Here is a 17,070-nt window from a genome sequence, read left to right as displayed (position 1 = left end):
TTAGTGTAACTGTATAGGTTTATTATAAACTAAATAAAATTAAATAAATACGATACTTGTTAATCACCCACATCCGATTCTATATAATATTAAGTATGTACCATGTTTATGAATGATTTATTAGTTTACTATTATTTATGTATAATGTCCCAGAGATTTTTTCAAATATTCACATTATTATATTGAATTTTTTTTTAAAATGTCAATAAAATATTTCAACATATATTGAAGAAAAATAAACATAATATACGAGTATACTATTATTTCAACTCGCATACAATTTATGAATCAGTTATAAAATATATCATCTATATTTCATACTAAAAAAAAAACATCGCTAAAATTTAGTGTTGATTTTTGTTATATTATATAGTAACATTGTTCATGTATAAAGTTATTTTCTATTAACGTAAGTACCCATTAATTATTAATATTAATGATAATTATTTACTGAGTATAATATTTTTTATGCATTGAAATTGTAAGTAATATAATTTGTATTAAATATTATTGTTAAATAAAAGCATAGACAATTATAGTGTATTACAACTATTTTAAAAAAACATTTACAATTTAATTTAATTATGAATATTGTAAAATTTATTGAAATAATTTATTCATACTTAACATTCCTTTATTTACAAGCCTTAAACAATCGTCATGAATAAACTCATAGTTGTTTAATCACTTTGTAATAACTTTGTTAAATATTATAGCAGATTAATTTCGATAGTATTTATAAGACGGTAATATTCCAGTCACTTAATTGTATTTCCGGAAAACAAAATCAAAATGACTAAATAAAAAAATAACAAATAAAACACGTAGTAGGAAATGTATAATGTTATATACATGGTTTTTCTTTTATTTTGAAAGAAATACAATCTGTAGTATTTAGGTATAATAAGAACTTGTGATAACATAAATTATATATTTAATTGACAGTGAAAAATTCACTTGAGGAGAAGTTTCACCTTGAAATTACTCCTACTGATACTTAATATTAGTTATATATATATATATATATATATATATATATATATTTGTTGTTATTGGTGTTGGGTTCAGTCCCTACATCATGTTTTTAAGGTGATGTGGAGGATTTCTCAAAAGAGCATGAGGTTCTTTAATTATTTAGTTAGTGGTATATTAAACTGTGATAAATGTTTAAAAAATAATCAATTTAATATTTTATAAATATAATATTGCAGATAGTGGAATATTTGTTTAAACATTTTTATTTTAACACGTTTTATGACTACTAACTACTACAATTATGTTGAGGATATTTATTCATAGTATCTATTCTGTTATTTCTATTTATACTATTACTTAACTTATCAAGTACTGATATATATGTTCAGGCGCATATACAAGGGGATGTTCTAGGGGTTCAACCCCCCCCCCGAAATTTAATAATTTAATAAAGGTTAGATTATATAAGAATAAAAATTCACTACCAACCCCCCTCCCCAAAAAAATAAATAAATTTTTGTGTACGCGCCTGTATATATTATTTACATTTAAACCAAAAATACTTAGTATAGTGTAATACTGTAATTATTACAGTATAATATACAGTAACACATTATAGATACGAAAACTTGTGGACTTTAGAAAACTTTTATGAAAACTGTTATGTTATTTCTAAACATATTCAATAAAAAAAGCTTATCTTAAATACAAGTAAAAATAGTATTCAAAACCAAATTATCTTTATAATTTATACATATAACACATAATGTTCATACATTTTTATTTTAAAGATGCCTATCTAAAAGGAAATATTACTTGTGAAATGAAATACAAATCAAATGTACCAATTAAAAGAGATTTTATAGGAATCTGATTATAACTTCCTGAGACAAATGATGTATTTCCTACATTATAATTTATTATGTAGGTAGATATTTAATATATATATATATATATATATGTATATTGATTTTTTTGCATATTTTACCTTAAATAGCTTTTGTTTTTTTATTTATTGTAGGTAAATCAAAAATATTAAAATTGATCATATATGTCTAAAAGCAATATGTACCTCGATGCGCATCAAAACTTTAGATTAAAAAAAAATATATATATACTTCTTTAATTTTTTCAAATTTAGATAATGTACAAATAATTTAATAAATTAATTAATTAAATTAGTTGTTTGATAATTTTATTTTTTAACATTATTTTAACATTAATATGTGAAATAAGTATTATTAAAGATAAAAAAAATCATATTATTTCTATGTAGTTAAAATTAGACATTTGAAAAAAAGACAGTTTGGTTTTGCAATACTTTTATATTTTCTATTAGCCGAACTATATAATAATCAGTTTTTTATTAGCTGACAATAACAATCAGTATTAATTATACAAAAATACCAACTAATTTGTATTTAAAAAAGTTATATGCTGTATAGAAAAAAATAGACGATAAGCGAAAAATCAGCAGTAAAAGAATTGGACTTATTTCAATCATTTTTTTGCACAAAATCCAGCCAATATAATATATTGACTATGAATGGTCGGAAAGGTTCCATGAAATATTGAATTCTATATGCAAAAATAAGTGTTAAAATAAAATATGTGTTTATATGTGCCAAAAAAAAAAAAAGTCAAATGAAATATATCAAAAATTGTCGTTCAAGTTTGTTTTGTTGCAATGAACCGCATTGTGTATCTTTTTTTTTTTTGTTTAAAAAGAAAAAATACTGTTTTTTACAGTTGTTGTTAATAAAATATAATGATAAGAAATATATATAATATTATTTGCACCATAAAATCGTATTGTTATATTTAGACAGAAGATATCGAATTTAAAATTGAGTGTAGTGGTGCAGAGAAATTATTTTATTAGTTTAATATCTACTATATAATAACATAATTGTCGTTAAATAAAAAAATAATGATAAATATCATATTAAGTATTTTGAATCTAATAGTTTATAGATTCAGTATATTTATTTTTATTTTACAACTTAAATTCTAAATGAGTTGATTGCTGCTTATTTTCAACAGTATAATATTTTAGATATTTATCGAATTAAAAAAGAATAAATTAATATATAGAGTATAGACTATAAACTTGAAAACAAAATAAATTTGGAGAAATTAAATTAAACAATATTGTGGTCTTAGGTTTGTATATATATTATATGTATATAATATTACGTTTAATATTATACAATACTTAGTATTGTTTTACTACTAGTAGTTTACCAAAGTAGTAAAAAAATCTTCAGATATTTTTCGGAATAATTTTCCAGTCATTTTAAAATAGATTTATTTTTTGCTTCGTTATTTACTGGTCATTAGATACAGTATAAGAACATTTTCAATACCTAGCCTAATATTTTGAAATAAACTGAACCAAATCTCACTAACTTAACCGTGTTATTTTTTTTTTTTAAATCACCACCGAAACCTAAATCAAAAAAATACTTTCATGTAAAATTATTTTTTTATTTTTATAATAAAGTATTTCTGTTTAGTTATAATAAGCTAAAATAAACAGTTTAAAACTATTAGAACGCTGTATAATATTATATTAAAACGTTTGTCGTATTTATACACGGATGTTTGTTTTTGAAATAGTACAGTAAATAAAAAAATAAAATAATATGGAATACATGTAGCATAAAATTTTTAACGGACCAAAAACATTTCTATTGAATATTTGAGTGAAAGGTATTAGAATGATAAAGCCGAAAAAAATAGTTTTTGTAACTGGACGGCATTTTAAAGTTTCACAACGAACTAAAATAATAATAATAAATAAAGAAAAAAATAATGTCTGATTATAATATATATATATATATTGTATACGTGACCTTTACTTCAATCTGAAATGGAATACGTGAAAGCATTATCGTGTCTCTTCACATTTATGTCCACTAAATGGAGAAAGATTCCAAAGACGTTTTTAGTGCCTCTTTTTTCAGCCATATAGTACAGCCTACCGTTTGGCTGAGATCGCGAATACGAGATATTTTCCTCGGTATCCGTAACCGATAAAGAGAGAATGTTTTTATTATTAATGGTTATGGGTCCAAATGTAAGAAATATTGTCCAACTTTATGGACAATATTTCAATATTGTCTTATTGTCTACGATAATCTTGTAGAACGGAGCAAAACTTAGCACGACTTAAAAAGATAATAATATAACGAAAGTGGTATCATTTGTCATTCTGAATAAGTTCATTGTATAAACTGTACATATCAAGTAAAATTCAACCACAAGAACAAAATATTATGTAATACTTGTGACTTTTTAAATGAAAACTGGTGTTAATCTATCAATTTAAAAAAAAAATGTATGTATATGTACATTTTAGATATATATATATATATATATATATGTGTGTATATTTAATACAATTTACTATTAAACAAGTATACAAATTTTGAAATTGTTTGATCATTATGGTTTATAAAATGTTATTGTGATTATAAAAAAAATATATTAATTTACAAACCAATACCATTATATTAAAATTAAATGAAAATAAAATGAATAATCTGAAACAATAATTTATAGTAAATCTCTACTGGCGATTAGAAATTTAATTATTCGGCAACATTTTAAGTCAATGTTTACGTTATTTTACGTTATCACTTTACACTTTACACAAATTGGACAGTTTGTTTTAATTAAAAATACTATTTAAAAACTATGCAGCTCTGACTAGAGAGTTTCCTGATATTCTTTTAATTTATAAGAAAAACTTTAGTTTTTTGTTTTATTTTTACTAACAATAGTAATAATAGTAATAATCCATGTGTTTATATTACCCTTTTTTGGTGATTGAAATGTTATTTTATAGAAAAATAAAATAATAAATTAAAATCTAATATAAACCATAAACCATACAGCATTTGAAAAAAAAAACGTATTTAAAGTGGAATACTCATACACTAATGAACCATTTATTAATACATTAAAAACAAAACCAAAAAAATTCAAACTCGGGTGGCTCATTTTTTTCTTTATAATTGAATTTTGATTTACATTTTTTTAATAAGATTGTAAAATTTTCAATATTTAATTTATAATATGATAATCAACAGTGTTTAATAATATAATAGTTCAATTAGGATATTTTTTAATAGGTATCATTCACTGAGTTATGATATTAATCGTTCCGCATTGCAGGTGTAATAATAATATGTTTATTATTATTTATCAGATATATCTTTCGGTATCGTGTTACTGTTACAATTAATCATAAATATTTCTAAACTTCAATAATATCACCGAAATATTAAATGTGTCAATGCTTGTCATTGTGGCGTGTTACGTCTGCTCATATTGTTAAATTATTATTGCTATAAAACATAATGATGCTATTACGTGTTAAACGACAATAAACGAAATTAGTTTGTACATAATATTTGTGTTCAGTACTTCAATAGTATGTTATTAACTGTGAACGTATTACATGTTAACAAAACTTTTAAAACCATTTTGTGTTGAGGGATGGATTTAAATTCATTGAAAAATAATAGGAAAATTAATTTTCATCACAGTGGATTGAAAAATTATTATTCATTAAACATTAACTGATAATATTATGATTTGTTTTATTATGAATTTACGTTAAATCTGACTGAATGCGTTTACTCATTATATGCAATCGATTTCATCAGTTAAATTATGCGATTTGATTGAGCATCATATTCATACATCGATTAACTATCGTCATCATAGCGTTTATAAACCAAAGCAATGAATAGATAAGTTTGGTTGATATTGAAGTATTATATATGAGAATGTTATAATTGTTGTTTTGATATGATAATAAGTAGATACCATAAATCTCATTATAAAATATAGATAGAACAATTCCTAACATTCATTAAGAATATTACTCATTTGTGAAACTGGATTAACTTTATAATACTACAATCTTATAGTTTTATATTCAAAAGTATCAACAGTTAAACTCATAAAAATTGAGAATGTCAAGTTCGAGGTTGGTTGTATAAAACGACCAATATGACATACAATTAGGAAGATGGAATCTTATTTATACTTCGATTTGGCTTCGTGTACCATGCCTTGTTTAAGATTTATATTATATCCATTAAAAAATGCAGTCAGATGTAATAACCGTTATGATTTTTAGACTGTGCACGTTTATAGATTGCAGAGAAAAAATTACTATCAGTGAAAACAACTACGCGCATAAAGTTATGATAAACATTTTTGATGAAACAATGATAATTTTTAAGGGGCCATTTCACTTGTCAGTCGTAAAACAGTGGCATTTTTTATTTAGAGAAAAATAGCAGAGACTGGTGTTGAAATTACTGTATTACCTGTCCTTTGAGTCCTCAATTTGAAATGCAAAAAAAAAAAAATTAGGTTAGGTTAGGTTAGATGTTTACTGTCACACAGTCGGAAGTGTAACAAAGAACTTCCGAAATAATCGATACGGTTTCGATTTGTTGTCACATTTATAATGCGCATACGACGTTATTGAATGACCGTTGAGGCACAAAAGAAATGATATAATCGACGAAGCTATTCAGATGGAATTTCCGTTTCCCGATGATTTTGAGAAAATGATATCGACGTAAATGAGTAGATGGGAAGGAGAGGGGTGATGAAAAACAAATGATCAACTCGTTGATATTTTTTTCAGTTTTCTCAAAAGTAAAGTTATAGATTTCAAAATCAAGATGACTGGAAAAAAATCTGTTCAATATAATTTTTTTTTTCCCATTTTTACTTACGTATAATGTAATATATTTGTATGGAAAATAATCCAATTCGGTGGAGCCTTTGTATTTAAAATAAATCGAATTCAAACAACGAAACGGAAATAAAATAAGGGGAAAAAATCACGAACAAAACATTCAAAAAAATGTCAGGCGAACAGTGATGCCTTCGTTAGATCCACTGCCGAATGATTAATAAACCCGTCTATTTGGAGTTTGGGTTCCCCAAATTTTCGCAACAAAATTCGATAAATGTCTAATGATTATACGCTTAGTTGTTAAAAGCACACACACAATCGTATACTTTTATAAATTTCTTCTGCGCGTGAATATTCTTGAACTCTTTCTTCTCGATAACGTTAGTTCTATGCGTACAAAACTTTTTAACAATAATAACGATAAACCAAACTATTATCAGCCAACTATAATATGGTATCGGACTTTACCAAAATACTATTATCGAATAAACGTTTTTCTGTCACGACAGTAGCAATAGGATTTGGATGTAAAAACGCGATGGAAAAACGGAAATGTTTTAATTGGACTTTATAAAAGAAATTATGTGAGTGCGATCCCAGTTTTAGTTTTATCTTCGTATTTATGTAGCGAGTCTGTTAAAATGTGGCACGTGCACAAAATAAACTCACTTAACTAATAAAATAATTTTTGTATTAATTATTTAATATTTATACTATGGTGAACTCGATCGAATATTTGAATTATTTAGATCTTGATCAATAAAATATAATTTTATATTTTAATCCTTCATCTTACCATGAACACCAGAAAAGGGGCTAAGATAATCACAGCATCAATAAAAGGACATTTTACTATTAATTCTCTATAAAAATTTAAACCCTAAACATTTTAAATAGGTATATTTATTGGTAAAATACGTTTTATAAGATTTGAAGAAACATTATTTGTATTCATAGGTTTGTATGTTATAATTCTATATGCAAATTTGTATAATATAATGATTTATACATGCAGGTATACATGCAGGTACCTACTTATTATTTGCTTGAAAATGTAAATTAAAAAAAAAAAAAATCGTTATGTAAAATCATAAATATTGCACTTATTTTTAGTTTTTTAATAGTTAATAGATTAATTCACTAGGTAGAATTTTATAGTAGTATTTTAAGAACCGTTTCTCACTTTCTCTATATTATTAAGCTTAATGTAGTATGATTAAAAAATTCTTACAATAATAGGATTACAGATTAACTATAATATATTTATTTTGATTTCGGGACTATGATAATTTGATAAGGTTAGGTTAGGTTGTATAATTGTAGTAAGTATTAAGTAAGTATACTTGAATTAATATTACATTTTGATTTTATAATTGATGAACAATAATTATAATCAAAGGTCATTATATTTACTTTATAAAGCTTAATAATTTAGAATTTGTTTATTTGAATTTGAATTTTAAATACATAATCAATATACTTAATAAAATAATTTAACTAATAATTTTCAATAAAAAATGATGGTTTTTCATTGACGAAAAAGAGTTAACGCCATCACAAGTCACGCATTTAATGTAGATAATGAAAAAAAATCAAAGTACCTGAAATTGTAGTCATTATGCATTTAACAGAAATTTAAAAAAAAATTTAATTTTAATGTTTTTTTTTATTATTAAATAATTATCAAAGGGTGGAGCACGATGTTAAATAAAATGTAGTATATTTATCATAATTACAAAATCCGCATTTATATAACGTTCGTGTATTCAAAATAGTTATTTGTAATTTGTATTTTAACAAAAATGCGTCCCACTATTCGTATCAAACTATTGTGATCCGGAAACAACGCATTTTAACACAACAATGCATACCCCGGGTTCGATTGCAGATAAAAAGGAATGAACATTTTAAATATTTAATGTATACCAGCTATCACGTCATAATGTTAATATAATGCGTTGGATTATTTTTGGAAAAATGTATGTATCACACTTGATCAAGCATAAAAAAACAATGGATCATTTTTCCGTAAGCGTACCTATTGGTTTATCGGAAATCATTCGGTTCACCGAAATTATAAACACCGTGCAACAACAAATTGTTCTAATCCGATTTCCTGGAAATATATGCAAAAAAAGTCTTCAATTATCAGTTATGTATATTTCCCTAAGTCGTACAAAATCGTTATTAAATATCATTAGTCTTTGAATACACCAACTATATGACATAAATCAAGTTATTATTACACGTTGTTATCAACTTGTATGAATATGTTAGTGATGTATGAATATTATATTTAAGTTAGGTTAAACATTAGCCGATCTGTAATAGTCGTATGTTACTTTAGGATTAGTTCCTAGGTCATAACTTTCTATTGAAAAACGTTTTAACTCAAAGCTTAATCACATTTTCTCGAGTACCATATTATATGCTTTCTTAGAGACGACTATAATTTTTAAATATCTACAACAACCATTCCAAGTCTATTATTATTATTATTATTATTGAATTACCAATTTCAAATAATAAAAAAAACTACTTTCAAGAAAAAAAATGTTAATTTTTTAACAATTTATAGATGAAAAAGTGGTAATTATTCAGAAATAAGAAGTTAGTATAACCAACTGGTTATGTTACAGAACACTGCTTAAAAGGTATACAACGGCAAACAATGAAAGATATATACTTAAAAATCTGGTCTTAAAAAATATTTCAAAAAATCGAAATTTTATACAATTTATTGTTAAAAAAAACACTGGTGTTTAGTCTATATGCTTGAATATACTCTGTATATTATACAGTATGCACGCGGTGAAATGCTTATCGGATATTCGAAACCAATTTAAAATAGTGGCGCGGAAGTGTTAACAAAATATAGTACGACGGGTTTAATTAAGCATCCGTGACTACGCATGTGTGTATAATATTTGAGAGCTGTGTGCAGCAAACGCTGGATACTATAATACTATATACCTATATCGGTCGACGGTACTACAGAATATTTGAAGTATGGGACTTGACATTATTTCACGTAAAATGTTCGAAAGCCCTCAACTACGGCACACGGCTTAAAATATACGAATTTAATACCATAGCTATAATATTATAATATGTATATACACGTATACGTACAACGCGTACACGGACGCTAAAGTTAATATCAAAACTATGAATAAATTGCATTAGTAGCGCACTCGCGATGCGAACGGTTATGAAGAGGAAAACGTATAAGAAATATATAATACGGTATGATGACATCTACGCCATATTACATATAGATACCTACTTAAGCACGTGGTAGTTTAAAGCGAACATGGAAATTAGTTTTCTTATTTTTAGGTAAGGCCGACCGTTTGTTACGCTTGCTCGATGCGAATTTTGAGTCTCTAACCTGATGTTGGTGTACTGATAGTATAGCAGTTAGTCGTCGATATTAAATTACTTTTGTCTGTCACGTTCAATTTGCGTTGTTTGTATTGTACCTAGACGAATATAATGTTTCGATGGGACAGCTACTAATGGTAATAATATTATAATACATTGTGAAATCTATGTTGCTAACGTAAATTGTATTTACCTCTCACCCTATTTACTACACGAGGTCCAATAAAATAAGACAATCCACTTTTAGGTTAAGTTCAAACAGTGATGAATAATAAAAAAAAATATATATGTATATCTATTTATTAGGTTTAATTAGTAAGCATATAATATATTATATTATACCATATACATATGTGATGTATATATTATATATTCTATTCGTATAGTAAATAAAGTCTAGAATAATTGTAACCTACCGATTTTTTACCGATTTGGTCTTTGCATTAAATGTTCAAGGTTTTTGTAGGAGAAACAACATTTATATCAACGTAAATAACTAGATAAATAACATAAAACATTAAAATAATTTTGGAAATAATAGTCTCAATGTTTGGTGAAAATCATAAGTATCTGGGGTTATTTTTTTTTAGAATAAAATTATAACATAAAAATAAATAATTTTTTTTTAGTTTTATTATTAACAAAAGTTTTAGGCACTTTATACTTGTCTTTTGATAAGATTCTCAGGATGAACAACTCTTAACGTTGATGATTGAAGCATTTTCGATCTCAAAAATGTTAAAAGGTCTTATTCCGAAATATGAAGTGTACTGACATTGAGTAAAGTAGTTTATATTTATCATATTTTATAACAAACATAATATACAAAAAAAAATATCTAATATCTAGTGTTATTATGCTACTGGTATGTTTTATGTAATATTCTCGTTTAGGTATACAATTACTTATTTTTGTCTTAAAATTTTTTATTTACAATCAATATACAAGTGATACAATATGTAAATTTTAGAATAGTATGTACAAAGCACGGGGACGTGATAGAAGGGGGCGTCCAGTGACACTACTTCAATTACAATTACTTATGAGACTATATTTACTATAATGTTACTAAATATTATTAGCTAATAGTTAAAATAGTTCTAAAATATAACTATGTGTATAATTTCATATGAAGAAAACCAATAATTGTATTCAAAGTTTAAGATTTATCAATGTTTTTTATTAATTTTAATGTTAAATACAGCTTAAAAGCACTTTTTTACTACCTGTATAATACATTATAATAATATTATGATATAACTGCTTTACATATCTTTTTTTTTTTATGCCCAATAATAATTTACTTATGTCACATTATGCCAAAAGATTTTTTTCTTAAATGTTGACGTGTGTACTTAATTTATTTTTCTGGATTATGTAAAATTATAAGACGATAATATTTTATAATGTAATATTTAATTTTTTTAAAACTTAGAAATTTTTTATGCGTATGTTTGTAATTTATGTACCAACGTATTGTTTAAATTACAGTTACAAAAATTATGACATGTATTTTATAATTTTCTTCAAAACATATATAAAATCAATATTTTTTATAATTCAACTAGTTATTATTTATTCAAATTTATTTTTGTTTTTAATTGGTCGAAAAACTAAATTTTTTTATAAGATTAAGCATTATCCTTTAAATTTAAACAATACCATATTCATAGGTCAATCAAAATTTTAATATTAATATCTCATTAAATTCAATAATTATCAACTTACCTTATTGAAACCAGTATCATAGCAAATATCAAATATTTTCCCAATAATGGAACTACTAATGACGTCGGAGGTATAATTTCGACAACCAGCAAGAAAAAAACGTGAAGACTAATTAAAATTGATATAGACAACGTCACCTGAAACGAAAAAATACAGTTATTATTGTAAAAAATTATTATGTAAAGCATCAAAGCATCTTTATAAAATAGTATTATCACTATAAAATACATAAAGATGTACACGTGTATTTTTATTCCTTTTTAAAATCAATATTTCAAATGAATCTTAATAATAAGTTTAAAAATAAGTTGTTAAGTACATAGATGAAATAATGTTATTATTAGCCTAACATCTAAATAAACTTCAAAATTGTATAGATCACAAATACATATTACTGAAACTTAATAATTTAAATTGTTGTATCTTATACACTTTTATTTATAGTCATTTTACTTTATGTTTACTTCATAATAAAGATAATCAATATATATATATTTTAATTTTTTTAACTTACTTACCAAAAAGTTTGTTGATAAAATCTCAAAATAATTAAAAGTAAAATACGTTTTTATTGTTACAGAAATAAATGTGAATTTTTTTTTTACTTGAAAAATAATTTTAAATAATAACAATCATAATCATACTAATAGTCAAAAATTTTAGTTTCATTATAAACTACATCATTTTTTTTTTCAAAACATTTATTGTTGGTACTACCCACAACATTGACATAACTTTATTATTCAATTATATTTAAAAAAATATATATATTGTATTATGAACTAATAATAATATCATACAAATGTTTACGAATTCATATATATTTTTATATATCTGTTCAATCCTTAGTATGTGTACATGTAATTTAAAAAAATAATACAATACGTTAAAGGAAAAAAGCGATTGGCATGTTGTGTACATTGAAATTGCCGTAAAAATAAAAAAAAAATAGTTAAGCTGTAGTCTGCAGGTATTTATTTTTCTGCATCTATCTATGTTACATGGGGTGTTTTATTTATCTAGATTTTCAAATATTTCGACATAATAATGTTGTATCGTATTAACGTCTTAAGTTTGTTTTTCTTTTAAACAATGCCAAAATAGATAAACATGTATCATGGTAGTGAGCTTAATTCGCAGACGTGCTGTTGTCTCGATGCCAACAATACTACGAGATTTCCATCAGACGGTTTTCAATACATCTTATATTATTATTATCTATTTGATTATCTATTACCTATCTTATAATAATTTAAAAGCGTAAACAAAAAAGATCCCCGTTGACTCGTGAGTAATTTATTATATTCAAATTTGGGGAGTCAAAATGATTCCGTAAATTGCATGTATACACATGATACTGTACGATTTTAATTGAAATAATACCATACAATACCTAATTAAATTTATACTATGTGAACCGATTATTATAAACAAAAATGCTCAATAGTATGTTATTGGTTAAATTCCGGACTCGTTAATTAGAAGAAGACTGGTTAAATTAATTTTATCAGTTGATTTCAAGATTTAGAACAATTTTTTAACAAAAATAATTTTATCTCACTGCAGTAGAATATTATATACATAATAGGTGTGGTTGTTATGTATTTCATAATGTAATTGCAATTTTAGTTTTAGGTATATTTAATCTAAAAAAATAAGTTAATAGACTTTTGACAATTGATGTTTGATTATGTTTATGTCGTATGAAAAAACTTATTGTTAAAATTACAAAATATATCTCACCATAAAGAAATAATTAACCATATTTCCAAGTTACAATAAAAAATAACATATTCAAACAAATCTAGCAGTATGTACAATTTAAACTAAAATCATGTTTTACAAAAGTTTTGTTTTCAAAATAAAACACAAAATTTAAAGCACAAAACGATTTGTAATATACTATGTTACTACAATAATACGTTTTCAGAATGTAATTTTTTTAGATAAATAAACTTATAATATTAAAATTATATAAATTTATAAATTAATTATCATAACTATGGACATAGAAAAAAAATTGGGTCTTTTTCAGGAATTAAATTAAAAATACTTAAACATCTTTTGAATACCTGGGTATAATATTATTATTATTGCGAACGACATTAATATACATTTTCACAATGAATACAACGCACATATACGATGATAAAACATTATTATTATAAAATAACTCTCGTGGACTCGTAATCCGTATATACCTAATATATTGAATAATGTATTAGTTTGGCGACTTTAGTGTTCGGTTCGAAGAACACACTCATTAAATTCGTTTGGTGTGTGTATTAATGAAATAGAGTATGTTTCAAAGCCCCATATCATACTAAATAGCTCTGTGAGACCTTAATGATTAATTTTTATAATATTTAAAATACAGTATTTATTTAAACAGTTAACAAAAAAATATAAATATATTGCCATACATTTTTGCGTTTATAACTGTTGAAAAACTCGCATTTATATAATATAAATTGGTTTATTAAAAAAATAATAATAGGTGAACACGGTCATTTTGAGATACACTGTATATATTGGTCAACAAATAAAATTCAACGACGCGCGCTGTTTGGAAACAGTGATTTCAAAATTAAATTAAACCTAGTGGTAATTAAATCAAACTACAAATGGATAAAATCCAGATGATCATTATACAATATCGAAAATGTACACGTAAACACACGTATAGTATATTATATTAGAAAAGGGGATGGCCGTTGGGTTGTATGCTCAACAACTACTCACAAAACTGACTAAATAAAAATCACTTTTCAAATTTCAGCCTATCTCTATATTCTTTAATCTTAACTGACTGAACTATGGTCTGATTGATTTTTTTAATTTGTAAGGTAAGTGGTTTTCTTGATATTTCAGGTGATGTGAATCATGAGTTTAAAACGACTAAAACGTTTAAGAAATAATTTTTAAATAATAATCTATATAATTTTATGCAACTATGAAACATCATAACAATATTTATATTTTATTATTATACTGTCCATGATATATTAAATAAATCCCAAATGCGCGAATATTTTACATTTGTTTTGTATTGTCACGACATCTCGAAAGAATATAGATTTAACTATTTATAATCATTTTACAAAAGTGTATAACAATAATTTTTCGGCCTGCTACATATTATAAACATGCCAAAATAGTCTCGTTGTATCGATTATCTTTTGTATCTATTACTATCGATAAAGTAAATTATATCAATTGGTTTAACAACAGTGTCTCGACTAATATCATTAACATCAAAACATCAAAATCCTCTCGTATTATTTTGGCACCGATATACTATACTAGCTATAGACAGCGTTCAATAGTTACTACCGCGTAACAAAAATTATGTCTCTTTATTGTTGCTTTTATTAAATCGAGAACAAAATATAATTTTTCTTTTTTTAAATGAAAATATTGTTTTTTCTATACAATATTATATACGTAAAGTAATACGCTATGATCATTCTAATGTCTATATAATATTAATATAATATGCGATATGATGATACATGGTCCTTTGTAATTAAAACTTAGAGCAAACGTTATTATATTGTCATAGCGATTTCCACGTGTTCAGACATACATTATTCATTACGAACTCAAGCAATAATAATAAGACCAAAATAATAATAATAATAATATCTAGACAACTGCCACCACGAATAGAAGAATGTAATCGCTTTTATATTGGAAAATTAATTTCGTTGCAGCTCGGCGATCATCTCAGATGAGACGGACGCATTAAAAACTATGCTCACGTCGAGACCGCCGTAAAAACACACATACACACGTATTAATAAGTGGCACGTTTTCTACATATCTATTACCAAACAAATTATGATCATGATAGTAAATTGTTTTTTTTTTTTTTTTTGGTGATATATTTTGACAAAATATTTTAATTATAGTCAATGAAACATGCAATAATTATTTCACATTTTAATGTATTACATTTATTAGATATTACGTCACAATATCTACATGTTCATTAAATTTGATTAGAAAAATTATTTTTTAAATGAGTAAAAATGTACATCACTCACTAGTATTAATACATACAATTTTTTATAATATTTACAAGTAATAACAAATTATAATATTACATTTGATTTATAAAACCGAATGCATGCATATACGCAATAAAAGTGACGCGTTCGATGAAATAGATTCACGTTGATAGATTTAGATTTACCTGAGAACCGATCACGATATGAATTTTCACGAGTAGTTTTTAATACTGTGAATCTTCATTAGAAATCAACGATTGTTTATCTGTTGATCGGACTCGGAAATAATTGAAACTGTCAGTGTGAGTATGGTGACCCTTACTATCGTTGAAAAATGAGAGTATGTCTTTCTTTATCACTGCCGCTCATCGTTGGTTTGCAATTTCATTAGGAAGAAATGACTCTCGGTTTATCACGACTCACGGCTCATGATATATACTACGCACCTTATTCAACTTCGTAGTTCGTGGAAGGTTTTTGGTCTTCATTTTCCATGCTGTTTTGTCATCTCTAAATCAGTATATTTCTATGACTGTATGGAATATATCAAAGGTTTCCAAACTGTGAGTCGTGACTTAAAAGTGGGTTGCGTAGCATTGTTATATTTTTAAATAACATTTTTTTAAAACACACGTAAAAAGATCATTGTACAATTGTGGATCACAAAAATTTAAAAAAAAAATTCCAAAATGGGTCATACCTACCTTAAATAATTCGAGAAAATCTGTTGTATCTTATATAAAACAAACTCAAATACAACATTTTTTCATTATGATTGCCTTCAGCTGGACATAAAGAACTGTTTTTTTTTTATTGATATCATAGTATGTAGGTACTTATTGTATACAAATTGCCTATGATAACGTTAAAAACACTATACTTTATACACTTTACTCGTATGTTAACACTAAATGCAAATATTAACGAAATTTTATCATAATAACGCACAATCCAAAATTACGTTAAGCACGTATCATAATGTAATACTATGGGTAGTGATATATGCCTGTCGTTATTGTGGACTTAAGTTCTAAATTAATGTAAAACATTTTTTATCATCGCCTCTACGCCGTTACTTGGTTTGAATATATTCGTTGAAAGATCTTTTGAACTCTAAATTACCACGTTTTAATGACTTTCTTAAAAGTACATCGTACGTGACTTGAATTTAGTTTCATTTATCATATAGTATGTCAACCTTTGAACTTTGTCAGAGATAATAATTCTTGAAAGTTTGTGTTGTGAACA

At 24.9% G+C, this 17,070-nt stretch overlaps 1 protein-coding gene across 5 annotated transcripts in view; it reads right to left on the bottom strand.

The window, feature by feature from the left end:
* The window catches only part of LOC114119227 (acetylcholine receptor subunit alpha-like), a 156,407-nt gene that overhangs the window by 16,371 nt on the left and 122,966 nt on the right, over window positions 1–17,070 (bottom strand). For all 5 annotated transcript variants that reach the window (XR_003592016.2, XM_027980742.2, XM_027980729.2 and 2 more), the window contains exon 8: window positions 11,813–11,949. Coding sequence is in view for 4 of the 5 variants with exons in the window: in XM_027980742.2 (XP_027836543.1) it covers window positions 11,813–11,949 (137 nt within the window). In the remaining variant the exon portion in view is untranslated. The remainder of the gene's footprint in view (window positions 1–11,812; window positions 11,950–17,070) is intronic.

This window comes from Aphis gossypii, chromosome 2 (genome assembly GCF_020184175.1).
Source record: "Aphis gossypii isolate Hap1 chromosome 2, ASM2018417v2, whole genome shotgun sequence".
NCBI classification, from domain to species: Eukaryota; Metazoa; Arthropoda; class Insecta; order Hemiptera; family Aphididae; genus Aphis; species Aphis gossypii.
Note: the sequence above shows the minus strand (reverse complement) of the source record. Positions and strands in the feature narration are given on the sequence as shown.